Here is a 27,450-nt window from a genome sequence, read left to right on the forward strand (position 1 = left end):
TGTCCTCGAAGTTGATGTGTTGGAGGCAGAAAAAAATAGACAAGCGTAAGGATGTGAGTGACTTTGACAAGGGCCAAACTGTGATGGCTAGATGACTGGGTCAGAGCATCTCCAAAACTGCAAAAGGGGGACCTACTCAATATTAGGCAGGTGGTCATAATGTTATGGCTGATCGGTTTATACTATCCTGTGTCCCAAATACTAAGTCTAAGCAGGTATTTGGTATTTAATAATAATTATAATATATTTAAATATATAGCACAAAGTGCTTCACATAAAAAAAATTAAACTAAACTAATTGTTTTGAATTTTCAATTTGTTTTTATTTTATTTTAATTTTGACTTTTCAATTTCATTTTAGTTTTCAGAGTGCGTTTGCTAGGTTTGGTTTAGTTTCAGTTTTTCACAGAGATTTAGTTTTACAGTAGTTTTTGTTAGGGCCAGGTATAATGTCTCAGGCATAATGTCTACATACATATACATGGTTGGAGAACATACCATTAAACCATAAAGTTTAATGTTTAATCTTCACGCTACTTTAGTGTCTGATGTGAAGCATTGCAGCATAGCGCCGCCTCCTGGAAGGTCAAGTCCGTTCAAATTTGTGGTTCAATGTCAAGAGTTAACAGAAATTTATGCCGTCTTCCTGTTTAGGTTGTGATATATTATAGTTAAAAACTAAAACTGGAATGAATTTATTCATTTTTATTAGTTTTTTAACCAGAAAATAGTTTTAGTTTTGTTTTTTCTTAAAGGATTTACTTTTTATTTAGTTTCAGTTTACTAAAAGCATTTTTCACTGCTTATTTTCGTTTGAGTTTACTAGATTAACCCTGCAGAGAACAGCACAGTCTTCCTGGTTTGTGCCATAAAGCAATCTACATTATTATTTAATCCAGTTCATTTCTTGCAATATCAGATCATGGCCCACAATATAAAGCCAGTCGGTCATCTTTAAAAAAAATTATTCTAAAAAAAAGGACAAACGCCACAATTTAATTATTTTTTTTATTCAGAGGCATTTGACAAGTGGAGCTGTGTGTGAAGGGGAGGTGAAGGGGCACAAGCATGGTTGCAGAGAGGGGGAGAAGGGAATATCATGCTGAAGTTAGATCACTTTTCCAAAAAACTCAGAGACCCAGTCCCTCATATCTGTCTCATACCAAGATGTTCCACGTTACACAGCCAAGAAATGCTAACAGAAGAAAATAGCTACCAAATCAGCGAGTGAGTGTAGCATTGGTGAAAAGACAAAAGGGAAAAAAAGACAGGACTTGTATCTATTTTGAAGTCTTACAAATCAGAAACAAAAAAAGGCAGGCCCTTTTTTTTAAAAAAAACTGTATTTTTTCTCGTTTTAACTATTGAATGCAAAATCAAACACGTGATTTGACCTTTTTTCACAAAAAACCCAAGCAAAAGTTCAAATACATGTAAGCCACACCACCAAAAATAGAAAGCAGAAAGAAATAACCATCGGTTTGAGAATTTCAATTAAGCCAAAAAGAGAGTACATATAAACACTGGCAAAAGAAAATATTTTTTGATCACTTTCGATTATTCTCTCAATTCTAAAGAGTACATGATTTTTAGTTTTCATTCATATCGGGGGAAGCACGGGGAGGCGTAAAGGAGGGGCGGGGGGGGCTAAATCCTAACAAATAGAAGAATGCCTCTACTTCAAATACGTGTCTAAAGAGGTAGATCAAAACAAACTGCGGAGGAGGGGGAAAGGGGTGGAGAGGGTGGTTTGGCAGGAAGGAAGCGGGGAATCGGGGGGAGGTGTCGGGGAGATTTTTAAGTATCACTTGTGCCCCTCAGTGAAGCGCGGTTGTTAGGATGGCGCGCCCATGTAGAAAGAAGTGTTCGGGGGGGACTGAGGTATCAATGCGCGCTGGCGCTCAGTGGGGGCAGGGTGGGGTGCCTCGTGCCACAACAACCCCCCACCCCCTCAGCTGAGGTAGACGGCGTTCTACTGTGGAAGCATGGATACACTCGAGCACTTTTACCACAATCAACATATTTACATTCGGCATGAAGAGACAAATGAAATAAAAATTGTATATTTAAGTTTTGGATTCCTTTCCTCTTTTGTTGCCCCCCAAAAGTCGGGGGTTCATTCAGTATCTTGTGTGCCTTCTCTGGCTCGTTTTCCCTGTTTGAACAACAAATTGAAACATCAAGTTGTGGGTTACAGAGAATGTCTTTAAATCATTTTTCCTATAGCGCAAAAAAAAAAAAAAAAAAAAATGATGCGTCTATCAGTGTGACTCCCCCTACCCTCACCATGCAGTGAACGACGTTACCATTGACTTGATGGCCTGGCTACAAGGGCCACTCCGAACTGACAAAGCTTGCTCTATGAAAATAAACCTAGTCGGGCTTTGGACCTTGCTAAGACGCCATCGTCAAGAAGGTGGCTGGGAACAGAACAGACAAAAAAAAAACAGACGCTCTGCTGACTGTAGGGCAGCTAGAGAGAGGACCAGTACAGTCCACACTGCGCTGCCCTGACCACAGCCCTCCTAGGAAGGCAAAAAGGATTCTTTTGACAAATTAAAGTACCAATAACAATGTCAATCCCAAAACTAAATGGCATTGCTGCAATTATGTACGGTTGGCATTATTTGCATGTCTTAGTTGGTTTTGTACGTTTTTTTTTCAGAAGATGGTGGACCCTCAGGGGAAAAACTGAGGCGATTTTCTCTCGATACTCCTGTCAGCCGCCAGCTGAGGGGGCGCCAACTCTTGCTCAGGGGCTGCTATGTACAAATAGACTTTATGTACAGGGTCATCTTAAGTCACACATACACATGAACAGTGTCGCCTAAAGCACCAGAGTTGAAGGCAAGGTCAGTTGGCAGCTGACCAAATTTTAAATTTTCTTAAAAAAATAAAAATGTTCAAAGACTATCAGCTTTATAAAGTATACAAAATACCACAAAAGCAAAATAAAAAAGAAAGGAACATTTTTTTCATATATATATAATCATTTTTCTTTTCTCTTCTGAGGTACTAGATCCTGAGGTAGTTAAGTAAAATGCATATTAAATTGGTTTTCCCGGGCAGCAGCAGTTCGGCACCGTTTCCCTAAGTGTCAGTCGTGGCGCTGCCCTCACCTCTAAATATATATTCATCTATGTATATAGGTCTATCTATAAAATGCATCCAAATTTATAAAATGCCACTATCATTACAAGGGCAGGACGCCCCAAATATAATCCACCCTTTCAGGGGTCCTGTCCTGAAACAAGAATCTTTCCCCTAAACATGGCCCACCCAATCTGAGCCAACCCTCCCCCAAAATAAACCTCTCTGTTGGTCCAACCAGGACCTTGATAGCAATGCCTTTTCCTTTCCACAGAAAACTCATGAGAAAGCTTCATCAACCAATTAAACACTAAAATAAAAAAAAATAAAAAAAAAAGACTAAATCTGAAGTCAACCAAAACATCTTGTCAGGTTTGAAGTACCACATCAAGGAGGTGATAGGAGGGGGATCCTTATTTCTTCTTTGTGTTTCTAGTGTAAAAAGAGGACAAAAAAAAAAATTCAACACACCCGTGGGGGAGGGGGGAAGGGGGAGAGGAGAGCGGTCGAGGGGTGCGTACATGTGAGGGCAGGTGACGTTTGTTGGGAGCCCTCAGAAGTACATTCTCACAGAGATGCAGAGAGGTGAGGTGGGTGGAGATCTCTTATTAGCCACACTAGAAAGTTCATCAAGTAAGACAAGGAGGGGTGGATGTTTAGTTGGGTTCTGATAACCTTTGACCCCCCTGAGATGAGCTTTACGACCCCTTGTCTTCCTTCTTCTCCCCCCTGGACACTGCTGCATCTGTCCATCTGTCGAGTCTTCTGGCAGATCCAGTCACCGTTCCTCCAGGTCCGCTGGAGCTTTACTTCCTGCGGGGCTGTGGAGGTTGGGCTCCAGATGTGGGCTTGGGCTGCTGCTGCCTCCTCACCTGGGTCAGGATCTCCTGGATCTTTCTCTGGGCCAGCTAGAAGGACATGAGAACATGTTAAGATCTCAAATCATATCACAAAGTAATCAAATTAAGGGCGCTCTCACAAGCCAATATTTAGTCAGTTTTAATCTAACTCGGTGCGGTTCATTTGGGAAGTTGTGAACGCAGTAATCGTCTCAGACCGTTTCCAAGCGAACTAAAACTCAGGCTGCCTATGCGGCAATTTGTTGAGATGGACACAGGTAACCAACAAGTTAAAGCTTCAGTAGGCAGAATGTTTTTGGCATCATTGAGCAAAAAATAACCTTTAACCAATAACCTTTCAGCATATTGTTATTCAAGTGTTCGGAGAGAAAACTAGACTCCTGCGCCTCCTCATGGCTGTTTTCAGGCTTTAAAAAATCTGGCCCGTGACAGGAGACTTTGACCAATCGTAGGTAATTTCAGAGAGAGAGAGCGTTCCTATTGGCTGTGCTCCAGCTGGTGGGCAGTGATTGGTATTTCCTCAACTCTTATCAACATGTCTGTCGGGTCAAACTTTCTCATTTTACAGCTAAACAGTACACTACAAGATGTTTCTGAAAACATTTGAGGCGAGAAATAGGCATTACAGAAACAGAATATTGATTCATATTTGATCAGCGCTGCCTAGTTTGACAGTTTGATCGGCGTTTGCGAGTGATTGACAGCTGCTCAGAGACGGCAGATTCCAGCTTGGCTCTGATTGGTTGTTCTCCTCCGGTCTGTGAAATCTTGCAGATGCCATTAGGAGCACCGGAGGACACAGAGACGCATGATTTTTTTTTCAGATTACCTGTCTCACGCACTACAGTCAGGATTTAGTGTTTTATAAAAATTACTTTTTTAAAAATCATATTTTCTCCAATTCTACCCACTGCTTCTTTAACATGCATTCTTCTGCAGCTCGACAGCTGGGCCAAAGAGAACTAGCAGAATATGCTAAATGAAGTCAACAAATATAGTGACGTTTATAAAGTCAGTCGAGATAAACTTGTGGAGAAGGGATTCGTGCACACAGTAGATCAGTCATCGAGTTAAAGTGGAAAAACTTCGACAGCAATATTTAAAAGTCTGCGATTCCCTGCATACAAGTGGCATCTCTCAAGACAAAAAAGATAAATTTGCTCCTATGTACACGCCCCTCAGCTAATTATTTTTGATTTGGTCCGCTTTAATTTGTGCACTGTGAAACCAGACTAAATAGAAAACAAACCAAAAGTATCACTGTGGTTCGGACTAGGCAAATGGACGATGGCTGGTGAAAGCGCCCAAAGCGTCCTTAAAAAGGATCTTATCATGATATCCTCAAGTGATGTCTTAGGGTCAGTCCATGCTCTGCTCAGCATGTACAGGATATCAACTGACTCTCTGTTTGCCCCAAAGCAGCTTACTGCAAGGACCTTTATTCAAATACAGAGCTGAAGAGAGACAACTTAAGTGTCTCTGGGGCTTCTGCCCTTCTTGAGGCACTATACATCCTCTATTCCTTTAGAAAAACTCACCTGGCATGCAAAGAAGTGTCCGCTGATCTTAACTACAACCTGGTCATTCTCATCAGGCGTCTGGTCCCTGGGCACCACCACCTCCGCACAGGACAGGTTCTGCAGGTCGTTTACCTGCAGCCACAATAAAGAGATCACAGAGTTGGATACAAACACCACTATTTGAAAGCTTCATTTTTCATTTGTTGGAACAAACTAGTGCCAAGTTTAAGCTTTGCAAAATTCTTCTGGCTTGGGTTTGTTCAGATAGTGTAGCGATTAATGAATTGGTGCCATTTTTGTTTACCGTTTTTCCACCTTTCCCGATGACTCGTCCAGCAGCAAAGGAAGGGACCTTAATGTGAGCCTCCAGCTTCACCTCTTCTTTCGGTCCAAAGAAATTCTCTTCCTTCAGCTTGCTGAAGATGCGACATTGAGCCTGCAGCCGGAAGAGAACAGATTACTCATGGTGCACTTAGGAGATGGGACATTTTTCCAGAATAAAAAAGAGAAACATACGGGCTGTAAAGAGCCAATAACAAACTAATAAAAGCTCTAAATGAAACAAGAAAATTCTGAGTGCAAAATAAGTCCAACAGCTGCTGCAATGAAAAATAACTATGTGGCTCGATTCTTTTATTTCTACTGTTTCATGTGTTTATATGGCTGTGAAGAGGTACAACACCTTAAACTGAGCCTCTGGCGGTCCAGCGATGATGACCATCCTCGTTGTTCCGGTACCCAGATCTTCTACAGGGGCGATCTGAAAGGAGGGCACACAGCCAGCATTTAATAATAATAATAATAATAAAAACAGCAACCTTCACTTCCAATTCCCATCAGTCAAGGGGACAAGAGGTAGACAGCCGGTATAGACACGTTATCATTGAGATTCCGAACTTCACTTCCTGTCCGTCACTCACCTTAATTGAGGCTCCGGCAAAATGTGACAGCTGTTTGATGTGTTGACCCTGTTTTCCGATGATGGCTCCCACCGCTAGCGCAGGGATGAACAGGTGAACCGTCTCCGACTCTGGGTGTCCCTGCTGGGTATAAACACGTTAGTGACCAGGAAATCGCGCAGACTGTAACTGCAGACCACTTGTTTCAGCCACCAATTGCACAAATTCAAACAGTGGATCAAGCAAAAGCTGTTCAATTCTTTAAGTTATGTTGGAGCTCATCATACCCTAAGGTCATTACATCCATTTCTTACCTGTGGGTTCTTTCTTATTCTGTAGGGGAGCACACTGTATGTTCCCAACGCCACAGAGTTTAGTCCGTTTTACTGCTCAGAATGAAACTGAGAACCCGTATATAGACCGTTTCAACAGAATTGCATTGCTAGGCAACAGCTTGTGTCCATGTTTACATCCTGTCAGCTTATGTCATTCACACAGACCGGGGCTTCGTCTGAAATCACATTCTATGCACTACATAAGCAAATGTGTAAAATCGTTCGACATACTTTTGTATGTATATTTTCAGATGCCTCCTTGCCTGCTGGAGACGTGTAACCATGGTAACCCTTGCCAGCCACATGTGTCCAAAACAATGATTGGTGAGAATCAAAGTCTGAATTAATTTCAAATATATATTACGCCTCGCAAAGTGAAATCTTATGTTTACACTTAAATTGAAATGTTATTGTAATTACAGAGCTGTCCGTCATCTGTTACGAACGTTGTCGTCACTACTGTATTGTGGGATATTTATGCAGACAGTAAGACTTCACCAGAATTAGTATGCATTTCGCATACTTTTGGTTTCATATATACATACATACTAAAAAAATCTCAGTCGTTTAGCGTACTAAATAGCATTTAGTATGGAGTTTCGGACAAGATTTCACAGACCGGAGGAAAGCAACCAATCAGAGCCGAGCTGGAGCTTGCAGTGTCACCTTGCAAGGTGGTCTGGAGTCAGTACATGTGTACGCGGGTACAGTTCGCATCAGGTGTGAAAGCCAACCGTACCGAAACACGGAAGTGGATTAATATTTAACGCGATTAACGTTAGCAGTCAGCGTGTAGTTTTGAAAGGGAGGGGGCAATCGTACTCGGGGCATGGTACGAATCAATCGTACCTAATATGAAAACCTAACCCCAAGTATGCCACATGCATGACTTTAGTAATACTAAATAATCAGGTTGGAAGTGATATCTGGATATGAAGTTCATGTTTCATTAGCATTTACAGACATCTTGTTGCAAACTGCTGCAGCACATCACTTTATGTTTTAGAGCGTGTGATTGACTTGAGCTCTGGAGGGGGAGGTGGTTTGCATCGTCCATGAGGGACAACAAGTAGCACTGTTGATTTTGGATCGAGCCCAATATTACAGTCAATATGTCAGCTGAGGGTACACTAACAGCTTGCTTTGGCAGCCTCTAAATCTGGAGAAGGGCTTTTAGTGCTGAGGATGTGCCGTTTGAAAAACGTTCACCTTCCTAAAAAAAAAAAAAAAAAAATGCAAATGCAGCATATTTGGCAGAAATACCACGTAAAACATCTGGCCTTCCCAAAAAAAAAAAAGGTCAAAGATCAAAGGGCAGTTGGAGAGGAACTTTGATACAGCAAACCCTGCCCCTTTAATCCCGCAGCGAGCAGCCACAAGCCGTGCAAAGCCCTTTGGGACGGGTGACTTACAGCAAGGGGCTGGCTGCTCGCCGACAGCATAGAAGCCCAAAATGGCCCCTCACCCCCATAAGGACTGCACTAAAGGAAAAAAAGAAACATGAAGCCGGGTTGCTACAGACTAAATGTCCGGTAGTTTTCACTACCCTGACCCGAGTGGTGCAGAATGTTGAGTTTAAAATGAAAAAACACAGCCAGTCCTGGGTTTGTAACGGGAGTGTGTGGGGCAAACCACTGCACTGTTATGTGACGAGGAGATGGTCACTTACTCCAAATGACGAGCATCCACCGTGGGCTCCAGGAGGTGGCATACTAGACATGGAGGGACCCATGCCTGGCGCTCCACTGGGGAACAAACCCAGAGCGTTCAGATTCAAGCCTGGAATCAGGTTGGACTGGAGCTGGGGACAAATGAGAACATTTCCGTTAACACAACACACATTGCAGGTTGTATGCTTGCTCATCGCCACTAATCTCTTATATTTGGATACCTCTTTAACACACAAGTGAGCACTTCAGATCCAAGTTAGATTTTTTACTTCCTATCTATAAAGCAAGGAATCTCTGTCTGTCTGTCCCTCGTGTGTTATTTTGCATATCTCTAGAACCGCTCATCCGATCAACTTCACACTTGGCGGGTGTGTTGCTCAGGACCCAAGGACATACAGTGTCGAATGTGGTGCAATTTGACCAGATGGTGGCACTATAACACTGAACTTTACATTTTGGCCTGTAACTTTCAAACCGTAAGTCTTAGAAACAATTTATTTTCCTGGATTTTGGGGGTCCAGAGGTTTCCATCCATATAAGCGCTGCCCATTTGCATCAGAACTGATGCTCCACCATTTTTAATTTTTGTCTAAATGTGATTTGTTTTGCTACTCCTACAAATTTTTTGCAATCTTCAGCAAATTTGGTACAGAACATCTCTGGACCAAGCTGGTAAATGTTAGTGTTTTGGATTGTTGATGTTCCATACAGTTTGCTGTAGCTGGCCCTCCAAGGTAGCTAAAATGCTGTGGGCAGGGCTTGCATTACAAAAAACGTCATGTCTCATAAACGCTTTGTGCTATTGCAACCACATTTGGTGGACATGTGTAGATATGTCTGGGTGACCATGACAAATTTGGTGCCATTTGGCCAATAGGTGGCGCTGTAGCATCATAATCTAACTATAAAAGGAAAGAATCTGTCTGTGTATGTATGTGTGACTATCTTCGCAGATCTCGAGAACCGTTTAACCAATCAGCTTCACACTTGTTGGGTACAAGCAGCCATACCGCGGTTCTCAAAAATGCTGCAAGCAGAACTTCTGAGGGTCAAGCAATTGGCTCGATCCGGACAAACACTGCACTAGTTAGATCGATCAAGCAATCTCAGAGGTAAATCAGCTGGATTTGAGCGGGTATGTTTGTAAACCAAGTATCAGCCTCTCCTTCCAGGTTCTTGATGCATTTTTAATACATTTTTTTTTGAAAATTTTACATTTATTATGTCCATTTTGTACATAGCATGCACACTGTAATAAGCTTTATTCTCCCCAAGTGTAATACTCCCTTTTCCCGTGATCAAAGCGTCACTGTAAGCTCAATTCCAACAGAGGAATTTTAGTCTCCAATCAGAATTTTCTAGAAAATGTTAAATCTTTCCTTCAGATTAAGGCATTCAGAGAAACCAGGTTAACACAATATAATCCTACAGTTTCGATTTTTAGGACAATGATTGAGGATATGAAAGTGCTGCTGTGGCAGCTATGTTTCCAGATCACTGTTGTGCATGTAAAAACACTATTTTCTTATTTCCTTCCTAAAAAAGATTTTTTAGTTATCAGATTTCCTGTTTTTAAGTAAACTTAGTGACAGAAATTATCAACTGGAGCCACGGTTATAATAGTTTTTAATTAGTTTTTATTTATTTATTTATTCAATTTTAGTTTAGTTTAGTTTTCAGAGTGTGTTTGCTAGTTTTAGTTTGTTTTTCAGAAAGGTTCAGTTTTTATATCTTTTAGTTTCACAGTAGTTTTAGTTTTTGTTAGGGCCAGGTATAATGTCTCAGAACTATGTAGCTACATATACATTCACAATACATGGAGAACTGTGTAGGAATGGCCATAATGTTCAATTTTCACGCTACTTTAGTGTCCGTTGTGAAGCAATTGAGTCATAGCGCCGTCTCCTGGAAGGTCAAGTCTGTTAAATTTTTTGGGGTTCAGCGTCACCAAAGTTGACTGAAATTCATGCTCTGTCCTTTTTTCAGTTGGGATATATTATGGCTAAAAACTAAATCTGAAATGAATATGTAAATTTTTTATTTTTATTAGTTTTAACCAGGCAATATTGTTTCAGTTTAGTTTTTCTTAAAGGCCAGAGTTTTCGTTCAGTTTCAGTTTACAAAAAATATTTTTCACTGCCAATTTTGGTTTTAGTTTACTCTAATAACCCTGAATGGAGGAGACGGTCTACTTCACTTTTGAAGCAATTAGTCAACGGAAATTATCCATTATGAAATAATTAATTCACACTTCAACCATTTCAAGGAATGATCATTTTCCTTGTTGAATAAAAAAAAAAGCTTACGTTCATAGCAGCCATGTCGCTCTCATACGATTCCCTGATCTTCTTCATCACCTCCTCCTCGGCTCGTGCGCATGCCTCGACGGTGCCTTTCACTGTGATGGTCCGCTCTGGGTTGTACACGGTCAAGTCCTGGAGACTGGACAGAACGATGGAGGGGGAGAGACATGAGAACAATTGTGTCAAAGTATAGATTCTGACAGCATGGCATGCATTGTTAATGTAGTATATGCTTTGTTAAGTGGCACTTTTATGAATGGACTGCAGAGACAAATAGTCAATAAACAGAGCTATCAATGCGTCAAACAGTCTTACGCTGAGATTGTGATCTTGGTCCCCGTATCCTGCTCGATTTTCTTCAGGTTGCGTCCTTCCTTCCCTATTAACCTTCCTACAAAGTTGTTGTGTGCAAGTATCTTCAGTGGGATCTCCTCAGTGCTGCACAAGACAGATGGGATGTTTAGTTACACGCTCCTACAGATGTCTACTTTATCTGCATGTTGTGAACCGTCAGTATCTCTCATTATGTTTCTTTAAAAAAAAAAGAAGCTAATTTTCTTGGCCAATAACGTATCTATCCATTCACATCTGCCAATTATGAACAGACACAGCTGTGCACCACATCATGCATACAGTATAATTTCACAAAATGCAGATCTTATCAGCCATACTCGTGTTGACTGGATTGTAACACATGGAAAAATGACTTTAAAGAAACAGCTTTGTAATTTTAATTAAGACGATTACGTCACTGGAAAGGGTGGGCCAAGAGTGTGTTAAACAAAATCACAGCTTCTGGTCCCTCAGAAGTTTATAGGTGACACATAAATATCGTAAGAACCAAGTTGAACTAAGGCAGATATTCTGCATACTCACAACTTTGTGTCGAGGGCTTCCTTCAGCATGATCTCCATGATGGTTGTACAAGCGTTCGAACAGCCTTCAGGGGTGGAGTGAATCGTGATGGGCTTCTCTGCTGCACCTGCATTCTCTTTCCTATGGATGTCAATCCTGCAGGAAAAGGCAAGGTCAAATTTATTTATAAAGCACCCTTCAACAAAAAGGCAAGTCAAAGTGCTTTATATAAGACAAACAGGAAAGATAGAAAGGAAACAAGGCAATATAAAAAGACAATATAAAGGAGACACCCAAATTGGATTTAAAAGGATTAAAACAAAGTAAAATACAAGATTAAAATAAACTAAAATAGAATAAAACAGAATAAAAATGATAGAAGATATGAATAAATAGTCCCAAATTTAATCTAATAAAATGCAGTGGCAAACAGAAACTTCTTAAGCCTGATTTAAAAAGAAGAACAGTTTGAGCAGACTTCAGGTAATGTGGAGGTTTGTTTCAGATACCATTCAGTGCTTTATAAACCAACAGTAGACTTTTAAAGTCAATTCTTTGACACACAGGAAGTCAGAGCAAAGATCTGAGGACTGCTGTTAACCCTTCGCCTGGTCTAAGTGAGGATTCTAGCAGCTACGTTCTGAATCAGCCGCCTGATTGACATTTTGGAGAAACCTGTAAAGATGCCGTTTCAGTAGTCAAGCCTACTGAAGATAAACGCATCGACACGTTTAGGTCAGAGTCCGCCAAGATTTACGGCCTGGTTTGTTGTCTTTAATGTTAAAGATTGGAGGTGAGCACTGACTTTTTAAATTGCTCTTCACTGAGTCCAAAGAATTATTTCTGTTTTACCTTTGGATGTTCCAAAATGTTCTCCAGGTAAACAATTATTGCACTTACTCTTACACTGTTTTTATGACAGTCACCTGTTGAATCTGTCTGTATTATTATGGTAAACTATTTTATCAGTTTCCCAGCCCAGTCGCACAAAAAGGCATATGAATGACATGATAATACACAAGACATTTAGTGTGCAATAAAAAAACCTTTCTTGATTTTCTAATGTCATTTGTACGCCATATGGTCTGTACTGACTGCAATGTTAACACATCCGCGTAAATATGCTACGCTCAGAGCTAGTGAGGTAGAATAAAAAGTGAGAAAGACTACTTATGACGAGCGTTTTTTTATGTTACATTTTTTCCGTACGTATATGACTTAGTTAACATACTTATTTTATGATATTTTTCCTAAACGTAACACAGTGGTTTTGTTGCCTAAAACTAATTGTAAACGTTACAGTAGTTGTGTGGTGTACAAATGACACGTGAAAAACGGCATACAAATAAGGAGCGGAAAAGGGTCCTCATCCACGCGGCATGTAGTGATGTTGTGCTATTTATATACTTTCCCATGAGATCAGGTTGCATTTTCCATAATCTGCGCTGTAGGAGCCTGTAGAAGTTGAACAGAAGAGGCCCGAGAATGGAGCCTTGGGGAACTCCACGTACATTTTTGTACGCTCAGATGTGGAATTACTGATCGACACAAAATAGTCCCCGTCCGTGAAATTGCATTCAAACCAATTCAGCACTGTGCCAGTAAGTCCTACCCAGTTTTCCAGTCTGTCTAATATTACGTTGGGGTTGACCATGTTGAATGCCTTAATGAGATCTAATAATGCTAAGACTTAAAGTTCTCTACTGTAGTGATATACGAGGATATCATTCAAGACGTTAACAAGAGCAGTCTCTGTGGTGTGCTGTGGTCAAAATTATACCTAAAAAACATCAGAATAATTGTTCAGGGCCAAGAGGGTGTTAAGCTGTTGTCTTTTTAATGATTTTACTGAAAAATGGGAGGTTTAATATAGGTCTCTAATTGTTCATTAGTGAGTTGTCTACGTTGGTCTTTTTTAAGAGTGGCTTAATAACGGCAGTTTTCAGGGCCTGTGGGAAATAGCCTGAGTAGAGAGGTATTGACTATTTGCAGAAGATCTGATGCCATGCAGTTAAAAACATTTGAGGCAGGGCAGCAGCAGGAGGAATTCAAATATTACACAATGTCCTTTACGGTTAATATGGTTGACAGGATCAAATTGTGTCATAGTGGACACAAGGACCATACAGAACCTATACCTGATATTGAGGAACTGACAGCTTGTGTTATTTTCTGAATTTTTGAGGCAAATTCATTACATTATCAGCCTGACAAGAGCAGCAAATACAATAAAGGCATGTGCATTATTATTGTTTTTGGCAATTGTGTCAGATAAGGACTGCCTTGCATTTTGCAGTTCTACATCATAAATGCAAAGCCTCTTTGTAGATGTCATTATGAACACCTGGGTTCAGCTGTTAGACAATTTTGACCAACGTGACATTTTCTCCATAGTGTTTTTCTTCCCAGAGACTACCGTTACTTTAGTGGGAGGAAAGCAAAGCTTTAAACTTTAATGCTGGAAGCCAACAGTACAGAAATGGGACAGGACACAGCTCATTGGCTCAGTATAATTCCTGACCTCTGGGTACGTACTTTGAGTGGGTCTGTTTGGTGATGTTGCGGATAGTGGCGCCCTCCTTGCCGATAATGGCCCCTACAAACTGTGTGGGAACCAGCATGCGCAGCGGGATGTCTGACTGCATTTTGGGCCGAGCGCCCAGACCTGGGGAGCCGGAGCGAGGGGTTCCACGGCTGTTGAAGCCTCTCCTGCCCCCCGCCGAAGGACCCTCTGGTGCAGCCGTCTCATCTGGGATAAACGACACTTTCAAGGCGTAGTTCTCCATCATAGTCGCATTCAGCTTCTCCATCGCCCTGGGGAGCAGAAAGAGAGGTCAGTCTCGAAAAAACTCTCGCTAGCGCCAGGTTTGATTTTTTCCCCCCTATCTCCTTACAAATGGGAGAATCCAAAGAGTGGGGGCTTTAAAACAAAATCAAGAGGCTTTGGTTCAAATTGAAACGGTTCATGGCTCAAATTATGGTGACAAGGAGGTTAAGAGCTCCTTACAAGCCCAACATACTGAGGGTCAGTGGCAAAACATCACTTCTCGTGAGCTACAAGGAATCCACTCTCAAGATCACACTTCATACACGCCTGCCTTGTCAGCCTCGAGGATTTAGGTTTGTAGTGAAACAATCAATTATGCCTGAGAACTCTACAACCACTCGTGCAGAGCAACATTGCAGTATGATTCATGTACACCAGGGGGCACCAGATGGCTAATTTAACCCCCCCCCCCTCCCTCTCCAACACACACACACACACACACACACACACTGCCCCCTCCTCCTCTTCATCATTGCATGTCAAATTAAACTAGACTGGTTTTTGGAAGGAGGAAATCAGGTGCACTGCAAGAACACTAGAGAGAGGAAGTTGATGTTATTTCCAGCAGAGGATGCTGGGTAAAGTGAAAAAAACTTGAGCAGATCCATGTCAAAGACATTAAGACAGATGAGCTGGAGGTTAATGATGTGAATACACTGCATGCATGTGCGTGTTGTGTGTGTGTGCGTGTACTCACAGCCTGGCCTGGTCCTTGGCTCCATATCGAACATTGACTACTGCAGTCTCTGTGTCAGTGTTTACTGTGGGAGAACACGCAGCACAGTCAATCACAGTCACAATTTACCAACACGGCCTACTTTAAAAAAAAAAAAAATACATTATTGCAATAGTTTAACCATGTTAAATAAATCGAATTAAACAAGATGATACAGTTGTAAGATTAAAACATGGTGCACAAATTCTGAATGCAGCATAAAAAGCAGTATTGAGGCAAAGTGGTGGATTTTATATTTAAAGCAAATTGCGACATAAAGCTTAAAACAAAAGTCTGCATTTACCTTGTTCACAGCTCTCTACTGCACCATACTGAGCAAGCATGCCATCCAAAACCTGGGAGAAAGAAAGAGAACGAAAAGCCACGATTAAGAGACTTCGAAGGCTTTTGACCAGAACCTGTTCGTGAGCAGAAGCTCATCTGTGGGAACCAGCCCAGCTCGCTGCCAGGACACAGTCCATTAATTCTGAGCCCCAGAGTTCAATGTTGAGTTACGTGGATAAATTTGCTGCCGTCTTGTAAAAGCCTGTCTACCTCAAATTATGGCTCTCCCCTCCGGGCAGTTGCATGGTGCTCCAGGTGCTGAGCGGGTTTTATAACTTTTTAAAATATATATTTATTTGAAAAGTACCAATGTATTCATTGTAAGACAAGTTAGATTCACAAGCAGACAGCTATTCACATCCCACATCATATACATGGATTTTCTTTTTTTTAATCTGGTTGACCATTTCTCACACAAAAAAGGAGATTTAACCATTATTCTATCCCAACATATTTAACATACAGGGACCCCAAGAGTAAACTACTGCCATCATAGCAACATTTTAATGTTTTGAGAAGAAATAAGTTATTAGTTATGTAATTGTCATCTGAAAAAACTGATTATTTTAGGAAAATTACTTGATTTATATGTTGTGTAAAACAAAAATAGACATAGCACATGTGGAAATCTGTGTCTGTCTCATTTACAATGACCGATAGAGGGCCCCTACCCGCCTGATAGTGTGATACTTTAAATTAGCACCCATGGCGTACATTTAATTTATTCTATTTTAACTTCATAGGCTGCAATTGGGTGCGTTACATTGGTCTTTTTAAAAAGCACTAATTTAAAAAAACAGAAAACAATGATTAAAGGAACTAATTGACAGTCATTGAAAATTGGAATAATAGAATAAAGCACCTTTGAGATATGACAAAAAAATATACCTTTGGGGTCTGCGGGGACCCCAATTCAATTTATTTTTATATAGCGCCAATTCATAACAGATGTATAGAGCAGGTCTTAAACCGTACACCATAGTTTAGAGACCCAACAAGATCCACCAAGCGCGCTGTGGCCAGGAAAAACTCCCTGTTTAGCCCCAGTTGGTAGGATGAGGGTTAAATACTGGCAAAATTATTAAATACATTAAAACAATTCCCAACATCTTGGATTCATACATCTAAAAAAAAGGCATAAAATGCTTTCAGAAGAAAGCCACACCACGCTGGCCACCAGCCCAAATCTGGAGACCACAGGATTTCAATTCATAGATGTGATCAAATGTGGGCGAGAGGGGGAGCGAGGCTTCTAAACTAAGCTAAGACATCCGACCATGCTCAATCCAACCCAAGGCCACACCCCCAAGAGCTCAACCCCACTTTCTAGCCAACTGGACGGCGTCCCTGCCCCCCTACTCCACCAACCCACCAACCACGCAGCCTCCCGCCTCCCTGCCATCTCCCCTCCCTATCATTGGCTGCTCCTGCTGCTGATACGAGTTCCCTAAAGCCAAGAGTTGCCGGCTGCTGGCTGGATGCTCTGCGTGTCCATCTGCCGAGCCCGGCCAATGGGAATCCAGGCCATTCAGGAAAGGGTGGGGTGCATTCCAGCAGGAAGCAGTGGCTGGGGGAGGGGTGCGAGTTCATGCTACACATTCTGTGAATCGGAGCACATGGAGGGGAAGGGGAAGCAGTCCAGGCCCACCCACTCACTACAGCTTGCGAACACGCCACTACTCGCTCTCTGTAGGGCTCCACACACCATGACCCATTGTCTTATCTACCTGATAAGATGCATACAAGGCCTTTGCATCAAAAGAGCCCATTCTACTCGGCTCCTCCATTCTTCTAACCCTTCCCCCACCGTGGGGGGAGAAACCACCATGTCACCTTTAGAGAAAGCAAACAGCTTGCTCGCTACATGCTAGGAACATGGGTGGATCTGGAGCTGAGGGACAGGCGAAAGGCAAAGCGAAGCCCACCATTACGAAAACACTGAGCCTGTCCGTAGCCATTTGATCACACCGAGTGAATCAGGCTGAAATCTGAAGCCATGTATTAACCACACAACGTAGAATAATACTGAACAATTCAAAAAAGAAAATTCTCATCAGGCTTCCAGTCTTTATGGAGCAGAAAATTAACACTACAGGCACACCCTATCACAGCTAAACCCTCTGCAGAGGGAAAAAAAGTCACATAAAGCTGTTTTACTGGCACATGGAGGTTCACAATGAGATCTTGAGTTTGACACAAATGATTTCTGAAATAAAAAAAGCTACAGTGAAATGTCAGACAACTTTAAAAATGTTTAAATTAAAATCCAGATAAATTCACATTTCCCAGCAGATTATTAAAAGTGTAGCTGACACCGAGTACCAAAGAGTTTAAATTAAAGCTCATGCAGAGAAACAAAGACATGCAATGCACACACACACACACACACACACACAACCACACGACTGTTGCTCAACAATGTTTTTCATCAGGCAGTGGCCTTGAAATCTGACCATGTTACAGCTCATAATTTCTTTTGATAGTATTCATTTTTACGTGACATCTTTTTGCCCGTCAACCCTTTATGGACTACAAAATAAAATGGATTGCATTTGAGATTTAACACTGACCTTGAGCTCATCTGAGTGGTATTCAAGTAACTGAGGCTGGTTTTGCATGATCAATTCAAACATGGTTTTGTGATGAATTTGTCACAGAAAATGTGTTGGTGTATTTTGTCTGAAATACCTACGGTCACTTCCAGGCTTAATCCATGATTAAGGTGAATTATTTGCACAGTTAAAAAGTTGCTGTCGGAATAGTTATGTGTACAATTATCATTTTAGAGAGTATTCCCTGCAAGTTATGAATCTTTATTTTGCATGTTTAATGTGGGACCTCTGTCTAAGCTGTTTGTACGTGAATGTGCTAGCAGACACAACAAAATTGGCATAATAAAAACAATTATTCTGCTGTATCTCATTAAAATTTTACAAGTACTTTTGCAGAGTTTATACTGTGTAGGGCTGCAACAACAATTATTTTCATTGTCGATTATTTTCTCAATTGATCTATTAGTTGTTTGGTCTATAAAATGTCAGAAAATTGTGAAAAATGTCGATCAGTGTTTCCCAAAGCCCAAAATGACGTACTTAAGTGTCTTGTTTTGTCGACAACTCAAAGATATTTAGTTTACTGCCATAGAGGAGTAAAGAAACCAGAAAATATTCACAATTAAGAAGCTGGAGTCAGAATTATGACTTTTTTCTTTACAAAAACACTGCTCAAACCAATTAATCAAAATAGCTGGCGATTAATGTAATAGTTGACAACTAATCGATTAATTGCTGCAGCTCTACTGTGTTGTAGTTTAGTTAACAGTGTCAGAAGTATACAGTAATTTCAGGTGATGGATTCTTTCATTTTGTTAGCTTAATCATTAAAATCTTGACACCACAAACTATGTCCTTAAATTAGGATACAGTTGAATCTCTTGCAGACTCAACTTTATTATAAGCTTAAGACTATATTTAATGTTTCTTTCATTACATTACAATGTACAGGTGCTGATTTTATTTTTTCCACCCTCTACATGTTAAGGAAACACTAACACATGTGCATCTTAAATAAATTCAAAATCAGTTCATTTCCAGACTCATTCTGCCACTGAAACACACAAATTATAACACCATAAAGTACTGAATAACTCAATTGATTTTATAAAAAAACTAAATAGAGATATTCCTTAAACCATATAAGGATTAGCACATTTGGGTTAGCAAGTCAAACCTCCCGTCACATGAATGTTTCACAACCCCTCAGACAATACACTTGGTGTATTTTTATTTCATTACCACAAGTGAGGTTTCTTTTTGCAAGAAAACACATGGTGTGAAAAGGCATTCACTCTCAAACTAGCACATGAGATCAGCGTTGAAAGACACCATGACAGAACAATCAAGTCACGTTTGCCATTTTAAGCACATCAGATCCTGTGTAGCCCAATTCAAATCCACAACAGCAAGCTTTTCCAAAATGCTTTAAGAATTAAACCAGCCTAGTAGGCAGCCAATACGTGTAGCAATTGTAATGCTTAAGTTACCTTGTGTACATAACCCAGTCAAAGCACCTGGAGATATTACACTTTTTAAAATATTTGTTTAGTAAACCGTGACCATCTATCGCAGCTTCCCCAAGCTCCTGTATAGCTAAATTGTAAATATTCAACCTTAAATTCTTTATTACCAAATTACCAGTGGTATTTGCCATAATTTCTGCTCTACCAATCACAATTCAACCTACTGGTCGGTGCGTTACACTGGCCTGAGCTTCAAGCGAAATCATGAAGCGCATGCTCAATTGAAACCCAAAGGGAGCCAAAGGTGACTCCAGAGGCCACTAAATGAGAGCCCAGTTGGGCTACCCGATGGTGCCCCGCCCTGGAAGCAGTTAGCAGCCTGTTAGCACTCACCTCCCACTGCATGTGAGGCGGGATGTTCCTGATCTGCAGCTTACAGCTCCTGGAGAGAGAACAAGGGAGGAAGAGGGTGGGGGATGGATGAAAAGGAGGAGGGAGAGAAAAGAAGGTAGATGGGAAGAGAGACAGTTAGCAGCTGACAATACCAAGAGCACAATGACACAAAAAGGTATTTTAATTAGAACACATTCCCTCCGCCATCTAGCGAGAGAGACCAGGGTGGAGAAGCTGCAGATATGACTTCTGCTTTAATACCAGCCCCAACCCAGCAGGTGCACTGAAGACACCCTGGGTAAAACGTGGGAGGAAGTGATGGGCAAGAGGGGTGATTTGGAATAACCGCTGGGTGGCCTCAATTGAGTTGCGAGTGCTCAAAATTTAAAAATTACACTAAAACGCACCACGCCCTTTGTCCCATATCACCGATTGTGTCACACAAGAGTGTGAAGAGCGAGATAGAGGAGAGAAGCAGGAGTGTGAAGCGGCAGAAAGGAGTAGCATCAAGAGGAGAGCAGAGGGGGCAAAGAAAGGATCGGAAAAGGTGAAGATGCCATCTGAATATACACACAGTTTGAGTCAAGCATGTGCCCTGTAGCATTGCATAATGAGGATTCAACCACTGCGAGATCTCAAGTCCACTCTTTACAGCTAAAATAGACTCTTATCATCCAGGAGCATCCAGCTGTTGTATCAAAAATGGGGGCAAGGGAGGGAGTGGTGGTGCTGCAGGTGCCAAAGGGAAACCAAAGGGAATCTCCGCTGGCCGCGTCACACTAAATAGGAAGACTCAAAAAAAATTGCGTGCTTGCTCAGAGTGTGTGCATACAGCAGAAGCAAGTGCAGTTACAATGGTGCTGCTGTGCTCCGTCGCCAGAAACAACGAGGACAGAAATCCACTATTCATCCTTTTAGCTGCACTTTATGTACATGCAGCGTGAGTATACTGTGTAGGGAGGTGATGCAGACAATGAAACTTGTGGATCAATGAGTCACAGAGTTTCGCAAGTGTCCGCGTGCGTGTGGACGTTGTATAAAAAATGTGAGAAAAGTGCAGGCCACTCCAAAGTCCAGTGCGCCTGTTGATACGCACAGATCTAAAGGAACAAAATGTACACATGGCTGGGAGCTGAAGCATGAACACACACACACACAATGTGGAATCACAAACCCTGACCCCCGACCCATTTCCACGCCGGCTTTACGCTCTCTCCGCACATACCTGATACATATGCAGCTAATTTAAGTTAGATTGTGTGTAGACATAATTTCCTGTAGAAACTTTAAGGTAAAGAGTTCCACACATGGGCTTCTTTTCCTCAAGCTTCACTGAGCTGTAAAAAACTAAATGCAGCTCATCTACTTGTATAAACTGCTCCGCTGCTAGTTGTTTTCTAATCTGCTGTGTAGAAGATAACACCTTTCAACATGCAGCATTTATAAAACTCACTCTTTACATCATTACCTCAAATTTAACAAACAAAAAGGGATTTTTTTTCTATTACACACACAAGCACATCTTAGCAGTAAAACATACTGCACATGTGCAACAAGGGCCGCAGTAGTTTGAATTCCTCAGCTTCGCCACTACGAGCGTAATCAAGCCAACAGCACTTGTACAACATATTTAATTTGAAACATTAGGAAACTCCTTAAATTCTAAATGGGCAAATTGTAAAGAAAATTCCCAAATAACTTCCAAGAGGAATTCCAGCCCTTTCCGGCCCACTGTGCCATTCCTGGCTGATCCGGCCCCCCCTCTCCCCACACATTTCTGTATGCTCTGCATTGCGGTGGGAACGCCATGCGAAATGTGCAAATGCACCGAGCACTTCCAGTCGGATTAACCTATAGCTCCGCACACACAGAAGAAGTCAGCCAGGGTGTGGGGTGGGGGGTGGTATACATTCCCTAGTCCGAGCCTTTGATTTGGGGAGGGGGGAGGTGTGTGTGTGTGTGAGTGGGGTGTGGTGTGGTGTTTGGGGGTGGTGTTGGTGGTGGTTGTGGGGGGGGGGGAAACTAGCCCTGTTTCAGGCAAGGGTAACAAGGGCCTTCTCTGCCCTGTGGGGGTGGGGCCCTGTTGCCATGGACACGGACAAGTCCACTGACAGGAACATGTAAAGCAGGGTTAAAAGTGGGAGGGGGAGGGAAGGAGGGGAGGGCCAGGAGTGACTGGGGTTGGCTCGTCATGTGATGGCCAGGAGGAGGCCGGGCTCCTTATTTACTTTAAAAAAAAAAATATCCTACTTGTTCGCCCGCTTCCTTCACCGCCCAGTATACATCAAGTGGGTGTACATACACGTATGCAAGCATGAACATGCATCCATAAAAAAACAAAAACCACAGAGCATCATGAGGCTGCGCCACACCTGTAATTCACCTCTATTTCATAATCATCCACCCTCACTGAAGCACCATCAGGACCGGTGTGGGACTCTGAGCTCAACGCCCATCCAGAGCCATCGACTGCTCAGTATGCAGAGGTTCTGAATGACTGAGCTCCACGCAGCCTGGTTTCCGCTGCCCTCTGACAGGCCTTATATGCACACTGTGCACCCAATAAGCTAACTTCAACATTTGCGTTTGGATTCTCCTCGTAGGAATTCCAATGAGTTGAATATCAACAGTTAGAAATGACTCAACTTCTGCAAACGCCATTACATGTTTCTGTCCATCTCCCAGCCACACAGAATACATTTTATATACGTTTAGGAAAAAAAAAACACTATCATTCTGCTTTGAGCCTAGCAGGAGGGAGAGTTAAGGAACCTTCGCAGTCTGGGTAAAACAAGGGGCCACATTCATAATTCTCTGGCACCCCAAGTCTCCGTTTTTTTTTTTTTGCAGGTGGGGCCCCACAGTGACCCCATGACCCAGAATTCTTGTAATAAGAGCCAGGAGCCATTTCTACAAACAGCACTGATAGGATCTGCACTATTGTCTCAATTTATGGAGCTTTTTTTAAATGCTTGGTTTAAAAATAATAATAAAAACTATAAAAAAGAAAGGCAAAAGAGCTGAAACTTTACACCACTCACTAAGAACAATTGCTACATTATGTAGGTTATAAAAGAAATCATTAGGTTGTTCACCTATGAACAAATTTACGTCAGTTTCCTCTCGCTCTCAAACACACACACACACACACACACACACTTGGGGCCACCCCTCCTACTACCATGCCATTTTCTTTCCTTCTGTAGTTGTGAGTATGGGCAAGCTACAATTATTTTGTTTAATTTACCCAACAAGAGGAGCAGAATCTGACCCAGGAAGTAATAGTCAGAGTGTGCACAATAATCACACTGCTGCAACTCAGTTTGGCTTACAATTAAAGATTAAATAAAACACTGAGTGAAATAATTATAAAAAAAAACAACAACAGCTCAATTAGTACCGATTTGAAAAATAAATGTGGCCCAGTTGCACTAACAAGCAATGCACTTTTGTAAAAAGCTGGGTCAAAATTTAAAATATAATTGCCATTTTAAAACAGGAAAATAAAGCTGTTTTAAGTGAAATATAAATACACCTGTAAGATTCTGATTAGTGCTTGGTTTCTTATTGTACAATTCACATGCTTTCTCAGGAGTAAAATAAATAAATAAATAAAAGCTCAAGATGTTGTCAAGAACGAGTGGGTGTCCTCTTTAAATGCCAGATTTAACAAATAAAAAAAGCCAAGCACAAAACGTTTTCAGGAGTCAGGCGGTGAAATGTAAATGTCCATAAGATGGCTGAAAGGTTTAATAAATAATGCAATGTATCTGTGGATGAGATGTTTTTTTCTAATAAACTTAATTGTGTTGTTAATTCACATATATTTCCTGGAGTCACTATTGAGCGCAGCAGATGTTTTGCTAATGCACTGGATAATTTTTCGTGGGCTTTTGGCCACATCCATGACAAATTCAGAGGAATGTACATCAAGATGTTTTGATTACATGATGCATTTTTGTTTTTTACGAATGTGAACCACCACACTGCATAGCACGTCATCCTACTCATTTCTAGCTTTACGAGCCCCCAAAAACTGTAGCCACCCCAGCTTGATCTCTGTCTGCTGTAGCACTTCCCCTCGCTGACGGGTTCAAAGGTTAAGCCGTGGTGATTGGCCGAGCCCCCAGTTGATATTCACAGGCTGGAATGCAAAGAGGGGCCCCAGTGTACTAGTGTGTGTGTGTGTGTGTGTGTGTGTCGCCTATATTGGTAGAATACTGTTCCCATTGACTACTGCTATGTTCCATGTTGTAAAGGGAGGGCACGTTTTTACTTTTCTGAAGTGTGGCTGAAACTCGACTCTGTTGCCACCACAGCAGGCTGCACTAAAAAGACACAGCAACGTCACCAGTTTTTCAAGATCAGGGAAAAATTTGGGAGAAAGGTCTCAAATATTTGATGCAAATAAAAAAAAAAAAAAATCACCCCATGTGGCTCACCTGGTTTATTTATCAATACACAATTTAGACCAACAAGCAGCCAGGGGAGGAAGCTTGTGTGACGTTCAGGTGGAAAATACATTTCACGTAAAAAGGTGTCAAAAATTCCCTCCTTGATGCTTTTTTCACCTCCACGCACTTTCAGTATCAATTTAAGCCACGTAGGCCTATAAACGTCTAAAATCCTCTTGTTTCCAATGTGACCCTGCGTAAAAACACCATTCAATCAAACTTTATGCATGCATATTACGTATAATGCCTCTTAGAGAAATCATTACACCAATTTACCAAGCCAGAGCCATTTTAATTTAATTCAACAGAAGGATTAATTATGAGCGAATTGCGTCACCACCACCAAAAAATAAATTACGCACATCAGTGCCAAAAAGCCACAGTATTTTACGTCCTCGGCACAGTTTTACGCACAGAAAATACATTTACAGTAAAATCACAGAAACACGACTGGTTAAGTGTTTCTTACGGGGGTCTGACTGTAAAAAAAGTGAGCTTTTCTTGTGACTTGGGCCCCAAACCTCCCATTTCCACACGCAGTTTGGGAGTCCATCTCATGCAACAGCAGCACAATGTGCAGAGAGAGAGGAGGGCGGAAGCGCAGGGCAGGCAGGGAGAATGACGGGCAGATCCTTCTCAAATGGACGACTCCACAAGGCCTGTACGCCTTCAATACAGCCTAGGCTGCACACATTTACAACCAGCACACTCAGGGGGTGGTGTGTTTTTTTTTTACCAAATCGGTTAGAGCTCAAATAATACCAAGTACTGTACGTATACAAAGAAATACAAGCATGTATGGCTAATAATGCACGACGGTTTTTAGGAGTAGCACCCCACAGTCATGGCGAAAGGAGGAGTAGGCTACACCACCACCATCCACTTCCACCATACGCCCCTTTCATTTGACCCCCACAGCATTTAGAGGAAAACTAGGTGAAAATACTGAATTAATGTGCCACAGCAACACATTTCCAACCAAATATCACTTGTGGAAAACAATTTAAAAAAGGCCTTTTGAAGAAAATGGTTAGGAATTAAAAAAAAAAAAAATGAGTTTCCACGAGTTGAAGCTTTATGTTTAAAAAACAAAAGTGGACCTACCTTTGACGTTTAGGCACCGAGTGCTCCACTTCGAGAAGTTTCCCATGAAGTTCAGCTTTACCTATAAAAAAAAAAAAAATGTATAGTGTCATTTATCATTTTGATCTCATTAACAGACCTCCTGGTAGGAAATGTGACGTGTTTACTAGTCATAATACGTAGTGGACTTAAAAAAACCTAAACAGGCATATTGTAGACTAGCTATACATCCTGGAAATATTTCAGCATGTTAGCAACACATATTACTGAAAGTGTGCGAGCTACACACACGAGCTAGTAGCATATTACGTAAAAATTACACGAGTTTAGCTACATTGTTACGTGTTATAAAACAGGCCCTTTAATTTTAAACAACAAACCCCTGAGAGGAAGTGAATAATATACAAAAAAAAAGCAAAATGGTCGTGTGGGCTCAGTTAGTTGGCCTACATTTGACCAACACAATTAAACCACCTGGTGTGTCAGCATGGGCGAAAAAATGGCTTCACAATGCGTAGAGGAGGGAGTTGTATGTGTTGGCCACTACTACTAACTAAGAGAAGGCCCGTTATTAGTTTGGAAAGTGTTATTTCACATTGGTAAAAAAGCAGCAACACACTGCTCCACTATGGGGCTTGTGTGTGATAATAAAGCCTTACAATAGGGTTCACTTCACGGCGTCCACTGCCTCGCTGAACGACACACACACACGCACAACACAGCAGAGCAAAAGCCTTGGTTATTTCTCATCCTCATGATTGTGTTTACTCGACCATTTTATCAAGCTACACTCAGGGAAATTACAAGAGCACAATTGCACTCAAACCCAGTGTCAAAAGGCCAAGTAAAGGTTGTGTGAGAGAGCGAAAGATACACCTCCCCACACCACCACCACCACCACCTCCCTACATACAACAGAGCTTAACGGCACAAAATCTTCACCAGTTCGTGCGTCTTTTTCCTCCACAAAATATCACTTTTTTCCTCTCACCTGAAAGAGCATCGATGGCCTTCATTGCAGCTTTCTCGTCGAGGCAATCCACAAACGCATAGCCAGCTTTGAGAAGAAACGGACCACTGTGCGGAATCTTCTGCTGCTCAAAGATAAGTTCGAGTTCCTCCTCGGTCACCTCGGCGCTCACGTTGCCAATGTATAGCTTATTCATGTTCTTGCGCCGAAAAAAGGGACAATCTTTAACGCTGTGAGAGGGAGAGATAGTTGGTGTTTTTTTGCGCTCGTGTTTTGGAGTCGCCTAAATCGCCTTTTACTACTATACGGAGTGGCTGTGTGGCGTGCTTCCCGGTCGTTCAAAGCCACAGATAGATTTAAACTGGCAGCCTCACGGTGCGTTTCTGCTCTCCCTATCGCCCCTCTGGTCTCTATCGCGCAATAAATAAAAATGCTCAATTATTAATCTCCAAAAAAACGATGGCGGGCTGGGTTGAAAAAAGGAGGAGAAAACTACTTTGTGTGTCTTCCTCCAAACCCCCTTTTGGCAAAGAGACAGAGAATGTCACACACACGGTAAAGGCTGGCGCCCGCCTCTAAGTCTAGAGCCTAGAATAAGAAGAAGAAGAAGAAGAAGAAGAAGAAGGGGGTTGAAAAAAAAAATCCTCTGCTATTCCGGCTTTTTTTTTTTTGAATGAGCCACGTGTTCAAACTACAAATCAGCCCACACGTGAGGAATCCCAATTGCTCAATTAAGTGTTTGGGATTGGGGAAAATTGCACGGGAAAATCTGGGGTGGGGACAGCTAGAGAGGAGGGGAGTGGAGAAGAAGAGAGAGAGAGAAAAAAGGAGGGGAAGAAGAGTGGATTGGTGTTTGGGGAAAAAAAAACCTGGTGTGCGTAAAGGGATTCCGTGAGAACCCAGTGTATCTTTACTAGAATCACATTCGTGTGTGCCTTTCTCTCTGCAAAAAGCCTCGATGCTCATTGGTCGGTACTGATGGAATAGTAAAGCGGCAGTGCGCTCGTGAAACGCACGCCCATAGCAGGAACGACGCTGATATTGCGCGCGGCTGTGCTATAAGTGCGCTTGATGACACAGTAGGAGCTAAAACGAGGGGGGGGGTGGAGCCAT

General features: G+C 41.8%; 1 protein-coding gene across 3 annotated transcripts; it reads right to left on the reverse strand.

Annotated features, from left to right (window-relative positions):
- Nucleotides 1-994: 994 nt before the first annotated feature.
- On the reverse strand, nucleotides 995-26,943 carry igf2bp3 (insulin-like growth factor 2 mRNA binding protein 3). Of its 3 annotated transcripts, XM_074612611.1 has the most exons (16): nucleotides 26,359-26,943; nucleotides 25,389-25,449; nucleotides 19,831-19,879; nucleotides 15,379-15,430; nucleotides 15,057-15,120; nucleotides 14,068-14,346; nucleotides 11,554-11,688; nucleotides 10,993-11,115; nucleotides 10,681-10,816; nucleotides 8,374-8,505; nucleotides 8,117-8,185; nucleotides 6,391-6,510; nucleotides 6,153-6,230; nucleotides 5,775-5,906; nucleotides 5,489-5,602; nucleotides 995-3,998 (listed from the first exon to the last, which is right to left on the reverse strand). In XM_074612611.1, exons 1-16 carry the CDS (start codon nucleotides 26,531-26,533, stop codon nucleotides 3,897-3,899), a joined length of 1,821 nt encoding a protein of 606 aa, XP_074468712.1. In that variant the 5' UTR covers nucleotides 26,534-26,943; the 3' UTR covers nucleotides 995-3,896. The 3 variants fall into 3 exon arrangements, with proteins under 3 accessions (XP_074468712.1, XP_074468714.1, XP_074468713.1); XM_074612613.1 differs by lacking the exon at nucleotides 8,117-8,185; XM_074612612.1 differs by lacking the exon at nucleotides 8,117-8,185 and having other exon boundaries at nucleotides 6,391-6,513.
- Between the last annotated feature and the right edge of the window lie 507 nt (nucleotides 26,944-27,450).

This window comes from Sebastes fasciatus, chromosome 17 (genome assembly GCF_043250625.1).
Source record: "Sebastes fasciatus isolate fSebFas1 chromosome 17, fSebFas1.pri, whole genome shotgun sequence".
NCBI classification, from domain to species: Eukaryota; Metazoa; Chordata; class Actinopteri; order Perciformes; family Sebastidae; genus Sebastes; species Sebastes fasciatus.